The sequence below is a fragment of the Pangasianodon hypophthalmus genome, chromosome 10, assembly GCF_027358585.1.
Source record: "Pangasianodon hypophthalmus isolate fPanHyp1 chromosome 10, fPanHyp1.pri, whole genome shotgun sequence".
In the NCBI taxonomy this organism is placed as follows: Eukaryota; Metazoa; Chordata; class Actinopteri; order Siluriformes; family Pangasiidae; genus Pangasianodon; species Pangasianodon hypophthalmus.
In genome coordinates, this window is record NC_069719.1 from 986,458 (window position 1) to 993,957 (window position 7,500).

Below are 7,500 nucleotides of genomic sequence, written 5' to 3' on the forward strand. Positions count from 1 at the left end.
GTAATGTGCAATAAATTGCAATACTAAAATAAATGAGTAGCGTTATGGATGGAGATGTAAATGGAGGTTGGATGTTTGAAGGAGATGAAGGATGGAGATGGACGATGCTTATGTAGATTCTTGTGTAGTTACCTGATCCATGCTCCCTGCATTGTAACCCTCTGCAGTTACCCAATCTGCAGCTCCTGTGTAGTTACCTGATGTGTGTCTACAGTGGAGTTACCCAATCTGCAGCTCCTGTATAGTTACCTGCTCTGCAGTTCCTGTGTAGTTACCTCATGTGTTTACTGTGTAGTTACCCAATCTGCATCCCCTGTGTAGTTACCCGTTCTGTGGTTCCTGTGAAGTTACCTGACCTGCCTCCCTTGTATAGTTACCTGATCTGTGTCCCTTGTGTAGTTACCTGATCTGCAGTTCCTGTGTAGTTACCTGATATGCATCTACTGTATAGTTACCTGATCTGCATCCCTTGTGTCCAATCCATGCCCCTGCATTGTAACCCAGGCTGGGACCATTGTGTTGTTACCTGTTTTGCACCCAGAAGTGATCAGCTACTCGGTGTATTCTGCATTGTTGCTCGATCTGCATCCTTTTTTTTTCTTGTCCTCTCTGTTGTGTGATCTTTGTCCTGTCTTTGAACATGTTGGACGAGAGTGTGATGTACCGTGTTGACGCCGACTGTCCTGGCCACCATGAGACGAATGTGGATATTTGCGGACAAGTTGAAGTTTTTCTTCGGAACTTTATGCCGTCTCCGTGGTTTGCTCGGTCCGTCCCCTCGTGGGAAACTCCGCCCCCCAGAGCTTCAGTTTATACTGGACACGTAACGGCGATTTCAGAAGATGTGCAGAACTGATGCTCTGAACAAGATTCATTACCGCTGAGATTAACACAATGTTGTAGAAAGGTCATGCTCTCATCAGTGGACTCGTCATCCATCCTCATCTTCATGTGAACTCTGTGTGTGTGCGTGTGTGCGCCTGTGTGTGTGTGTGTGTGTGTGTGTGTGTGTGAGAGAGAGAGAGAGAGAGAGAGAGAGAGAGAGAGAGAGAGATTACATATTGAGTTGAAAAACGATGCCATCCAAGTTCAGCAGGACAAACAGATTGAGAAGAAATATTACACACACACACACACACACACACACACACACACTCTCTCTCTCTCTCTCTCTCTCTCTCTCTTTTCCCCACACAGTAGCATTTTTAATGACCCCAGTGCCCTTTAACCCCCAGAAGCTCTCGCTGTCTCTGATGTTTAATGTTTAATGTTGACCTCCATCCCTTTGTCTCACACTCACTGAGCTTAAGGTGTTTAATAACCTTCTCTTCTTCTCTCTCTCTCTCTCTCTCTCTCTCTCTCAGTGTCTCTCCGCTGTAGCAGGGAGAAGTCGAATCCTCAGGAAGCGCTGCAGTTACTCTCGTCCGCTCGGCTCAGTCTGAAGAGCTTAGCCTCTAAAGCTAAAGTCAGTAGCACCACCCCCTCCATCACTCAATCCCTTCATCCATCCATCCATCCTCGCTTTATCTCTTCCCTCTACGATTTGCATTTTTATTAACTAGGTTGTCTTTCACTCATGTTACGTTATCTTTTACTCGCTAGGTTAGCTTTCTATCATGTATTACATTAGCTTTTGCTCGCTAGATCATTTTTCAAGATTTGCTCCGCCCACTTTACACTGAAAAAGGCGAAACATTCATGTAGACACTTTTAGAAAGTCACTAAAGTTTTTCTATAAATATATTTATTTTTATATACATGGATATTGGAATGAACTTTTAACTTCGTGTTTGATCTCCACAGCAACTCTACACCGACGTAGCGAGCGGAGAAATTCACGACGAGCTCCAAAACGACGTAGCGCAAGTGGAGCGGCTAATCACGGAGCTCCAGGACCTGAGCGCCGAGCTGCGCAGCCAATCAGAATAAAGTTCCTCTACAAAGCTCCGCCTTCTTTTCCTCTTTCTCCACCTTATACAGTGCTGCACTGCGTACGTTACAGTGTGCTAATACGCTATGCTAATCATGAAAATTCAGAATAAAAAGTGTTTTTTTTTTCTTAACAGACTCCGCCTTTTTTCTTTTCCCAGGTAATGATGCAAATGTTGTGAATTTAAATAATTAATAAATAAGTAATTAAATCAGTTTAAATAATTAAGCATTTCACACCCTGTATAAAAAACGAACACTGTTGCAGTTAACAATGCTTTTTGCCGTATAGTGTGATTTCTTTTTCAAAACTATACTCATAAATGAAACTGGATTTTAAGATTTTTTTAAAGATTTTAAAAATATTTTAAGCTCAGTTTAGAGAACATTTTCTCAAGATATAAAAGTGAACGCTTGAGAAAATGTTTTTTACGTCTGAGTCTGAAAACGGAGTGAGCACTGCTTCAGCTTAAAAAGTTCAATTTTTTTAAAATAAATTACACACTAGAAATTTAAATGGTTGTGTTTATAATTATCAGGACTTTTAAGTGAGAATTTTGTCTTTGTATCATTTTCAGACTTGTTGTTTTTGGACTAACTCCAAACTGTGAAACCGTTTAATTATTTCAAATATGTTTTGTTGTAAGTATTTGTTAAAATATCTTTCGAAATTTCTGCTCTTATCAGGCGTCGTCTGTCATTTATCTTTTCCTTGTGATGATTTTTTCCCTTATATGGGCGTCTTTTTTGATATCAGACTCAGTTTAGTTAATGTTAAAAGTTCACAGAACTCGGCTTCCTTCCAAAACCGGACTTTTTTAACTGCAGGGGGAAAAAAAACGGCACTAAGTATGTGGAGAATGTTCTTGATTAACTCTTTGCAAATGCGTCCTGTTACATCATCCTTCTGGGAATGAAAAGATCTCACTCATCTTTTCCTACAGGATTTCAGGAAGTGACATCATAGTTTATAATACAACAACAACAAAAAAATTCCAGAAAGTTCTAGTACAAAGTTTGAAATAGTTAGCATAACTTAGCTTTCTAGTGAAATTAGCTGTAGATTTTAATAACACAATAAACAGTTTTTTTACTCGTGAAAACATCTCTAGCTTTAAATTCTTTGTCTCAGGTTGAATTGATTGGTCATCAGGTGTTGATTAATTCTCTAGAACAGCAGCTCTGACAGTATCACAGCTTTATTTATAATTAATGCGCTCCTTCTAATACTTTACCGTTTCTATAGCAGCAGCTCATTCACAGGGACGCTGCACTAATAATAAACGGATTAATAAAACATGGAATCTGTCTGTAAACATGTTGATACGGTGACGTTTTCTGTAAGGAGAGATGTGTTTATGGAAGGAGTCTCCAGTGTCAGTGATTTTAACAGTCAGAAGTAAAGCTAAGTTTTTTTTTTTAATGCCTTGTTGATGAGAGAGATGTCCCATGTTCAGTTAAATTCAGTTTTATTTATATAGCGCTTTTAACAATGCACATGGTCACAAAGCAGCTTCTCAGAAATCCAGATTTATATTTTAAATTTGAAATTTATAAATTTATCCCTAATAACCAAACCAGAGGCGATAGTGGCAAGGAAAAGCTCCCTGAGACAACATGCTGACTTTTTTTTTTTTTTTTTTTTTAACTCCACTCATGTTGACTCCACCTATATTTACATCTGCACGTGTTGATTCCTCCTATGTTGACTCCACCCATATTGACTCCTCTCATATTGACCTGTGTTGACTCCGCCCCCATTTCACACCACTCATGTTGGCTCCGCCCATGTTGTCACTGGGAGTCCTGCCAAAATCCAACTTTATTTTATTTAAAACTACATAACTCCAACTCAGAGGAGTCAATCCCATAATTCCATTCGCTACAATAACGTAAACGATGGAACTTTCGCTCTGATATGATGATGTCATTACGATATTATACACCGCGATAAAAAGTGAAGCAGTACCTGTGAGATATCAGCATGTCTCAGCTGTTTCTGAGGAAATGCGAGATTCAATTCCTGGAAGTTTGTTGACATTTTGAGAAAGTTCGGACCTCCAGAAGTCTGAGAGTGAACAAACATCCTGTGTGTGTGTGTGTCTGTGTTGTGTGTGTGTGTGTGTGTGTGTGTGTGTGTGTGTGAGGAACTGAGTTAAATGCTTCCAGATACTGTAGGATTACGTAACGATGCTGAGTAACCACAGAGATGAAACGCTGATGTTGGTTATTACGGCCTCCTGGACAAACACTCGTTTCCTCCTGCATCTCGTGAGAACAAGTGTGATGAAAAGTTGTGCAGGAAGTGATGGAATGATGGAGTGATGAAGGGTCAAGTCCTCTAATGGTTTCCTCCCTCGAATTAAACTCTTTCAGACAGAACCTGGGTTGTGTTTCTAATCCAGGCTGTCTAACAGGGCTGGGCGATATGACGATATGACGATATCAATATCATGATAAATCACATCACAATAGACTTTACTCCAGTCAGTACTTTTACAGTCAGTACTTTTACAGTCAGTACTTTTACAGTCAGTACTACAACTATTACTAGTACAACTATTACATACTCTGACAGGAAGCAGCTGATTGGGTTTTTTTTTTTTTTTGTAGTATTAATAGTAATAGTAGTGTTTTAGGATTATTAATGTTAGTAGCAGTCATTGCAGTAATCATAGAAGTAGCTGTAGTCTTTGTAGTAGTATTAATATTAGTATTTATCATTGCAATAGTTTTAATAGTTGTCATTGTAGTAATAGTTGTATTAGTAGTAGTAATATTAGTTGTAGTAGTAACATTTTAGTGGTAATAGTAGTATTTCTAGGATTATTAATGATAGTAGTAGTCATTGGAGTAATAATATAAGTCGTTGTAGTCTTTTTATTGGTCATAATAGTAGTAATTGCTGTAGTAGTAACTGCAGTAATTGCAGTAGTTTTAGTATTAGTTGTTGTAGTAGTAGTTGTAGTAATTGTAATAGTTGCAGTAGTAGTAGTAGTATTAGTAGTAGAAGTAATATTAGTTGTAGTAGTAGTAATATTTTATTAGTAGTAGTGGTAATAGTAATAATTGCTGTAGTAGTAGTTGTAGTAATTGCAGTAGTTTTAGTATTAGTTGTTGTAGTATTAATTGTAGTAATTATAATAGTAGTAGTAATTGGCGTAGTCATGGTAGTTGTAGTAGCAGTAGTAGTAGTAGTTGTATTAGTGGTAGTAATTGCAATAGTTGTAATAGTAGTAGTCTTTGTAGTAGTAGTAATATTAGTTGTAGTAGTTGTAGTAGTAGTTGTATTAGTTGTAGTAGTAGTAATATTTTATTAGTAGTAGTGGTAATAGTAGTATTTCTAGGATTATTAATAATAGCAGTAGTCATTGGAGTAATAATAGAAGTAGTTCTAGTCTTTTTATTGGTCATATTAGTAGTAACCGCAGTAGTATTAGTTATAGTAGTAGTAACTGCAGTAGTAGTAGTTGTAGTAGTTGTAGTAATTGCAGTAGTAATTGCTGTAGTAGTTGTACTAGTAGTATTATTTGTAGTAGTAATATTAGTATTTATCATTGCAATAGTTGTATTAGTAGTAGAAGTAATATTAGTTGTAGTAGTTGTAGTAGTACTATTAAAGTTGTCATTGTAGTAGTATTTGTAGTAGTTGTATTAGTTGTAGTAGGAGTAGTATTTGCAGTAGTAGTAGATGTAGTAGTAGTAATTGAAGTAGTTGCAGTAGTAATTGCAGTAGTACTTGTAGTAGTCATGGTAGTGGTAGTAGTAGTAGTAGTACTTGTAGTAGTAGTAATTGCATTAGTACTTGTAGTAGTAGTAGAAGACGCAGTAGTACTTGTAGTAGTAGTAGTAGATGTAGTAGATGTAGTAGTAGTAATTGGAGTAGTCATGGTAGTTGTAGTAGTAGTAGATGTAGTAGATGTAGTAGTAGTAGCAGTAATTGGAGTAGTCATGGTAGTAGAAGTACTAGTACTTGTAGCAGCAGTAATACAGGAGTATTATTGCTCTTGATATCCAGGCTGGCGCTGATGTACAGCATTCCTGGTTATCTAGTTGGAACGGAAAATGGCTCTAATAAGATCCAAGCCTGAATCTGTAACCGAGTCAAGAACAAGTGGACTCCTGGGAACCATTAAAACCATTACATCCTAATGGGAAAAATATTTAACGAAAACAATCGAGTCATTTGCCATTAGGAAGTGATGCAATATTTGTAACTTTCCTTCCAGCAGGATCAGTAAATCTTTCCTCTCTGATTCTTCACTTCCTCATCTTTACTCTCGTTCTCCACTCCTCCTCTATCTGGTCATTTTTTTATCCTATAAATAGCGCTGACCTCAGAACAGCTCGGTGACTCAGTTCTACTTCACCACAATCTGTTTTTAACCCTCAGTGACTCACACTGACGCTATTCTGTGACCTCAGCCTCAAAATATATTCATTTATATATCTATGAACATTTTATTTAAGGTTGAAGTGAGTTTAAAAATACGTGTGAGACAGCTTGTCCTCTGCTGAACAGGGTTACGTTATACTGTAACTCTACACCACAGCGCTGCCGAGTTCTGCACTCTGATTGGTCAGCAGCTGTTGATTAATTCTCTAGAACAGCAGCTCTGACAGTAGCGCAGGTTTATATTCATGTTCTAATACCTTACCGTTTCTATAGTAACTGTCTGTCGAGGAATAATTTGTCTGTAACAAGTTTATTAAGTAGGATTTTTAAAAATAAATGTCTCTTTATCTCTGTCTGTGCATCTGTTTGTCTTTCAGTTTGTTTTTCTGTTTATTTTTCTGTCTGTTTATTGATCTGTCTATCTTTCTCTCTCTGTCTGTCTGTCTGTCTGTCTGTCTGTCTACACACTGTCTGTTTGTCTCTTTATCTATCTGAGTTTATCTGTCTCTCTGTCTGTCTGTACATGTGTCTGTCTGTATATATGTTTATGCACCTGTCTGTCTTTCTCTCTCTGTCTGTCTGTTTATCTGTCTCTCTTTTTATCTGTCTGTCTGTTTATCTGTTTGTGTGTTTATCTGTCTGTCTGTTTATCTGTCTGTCTATTTATCTGTGTGTTTATCTGTGTGTTTATCTGTCTGTCTGTTTATCTGTCTGTGTGTTTATCTGTGTGTTTATCTGTCTGTCTGTTTATCTGTCTGTGTGTTTATCTGTCTTTCTGTTTATCTGTCTGTGTGTTTATCTGTCTTTCTGTTTATCTGTCTGTGTATTTATCTGTCTGTGTGTTTATCTGTCTGTTTATCTGTCTGTGTGTTTATCTGTGTGTTTATCTGTCTGTCTTTTTATCTGTCTTTCTGTTTATCTGTCTGTGTATTTATCTGTCTGTGTGTTTATCTGTCTGTTTATCTGTCTGTCTGTTTATCTGTCTGTCTTTTTATCTGTCTGTGTATTTATCTGTCTGTTTATTTTTCTGTCTGTCTATTGATCTGTCTGTTTATCTGTCTGTCTTTTCACCTGTCTGTCTGTCTGTTTATATCTGTCTGTCTAGTTAGTTGTCTTTTGATCTGTCTGTCTGTTTCTCTATTTATCTGTCTTTCTATATCTCCTATTTATTTATC

The 7,500-nt window shown here is 37.3% G+C and overlaps 1 protein-coding gene across 2 annotated transcripts in view; it reads left to right on the forward strand.

The window, feature by feature from the left end:
- Nucleotides 1–2,063, forward strand: part of ttc27 (tetratricopeptide repeat domain 27) — an 82,330-nt gene extending 80,267 nt beyond the window's left edge. For both annotated transcript variants that reach the window (XM_053237601.1, XM_053237602.1), the window contains exons 19-20: nucleotides 1,365–1,465; nucleotides 1,804–2,063. In XM_053237601.1, the coding sequence (XP_053093576.1) occupies nucleotides 1,365–1,465; nucleotides 1,804–1,929 (227 nt within the window). In that variant the 3' untranslated portion in view covers nucleotides 1,930–2,063. The remainder of the gene's footprint in view (nucleotides 1–1,364; nucleotides 1,466–1,803) is intronic.
- The last annotated feature ends 5,437 nt before the right edge of the window (nucleotides 2,064–7,500 follow it).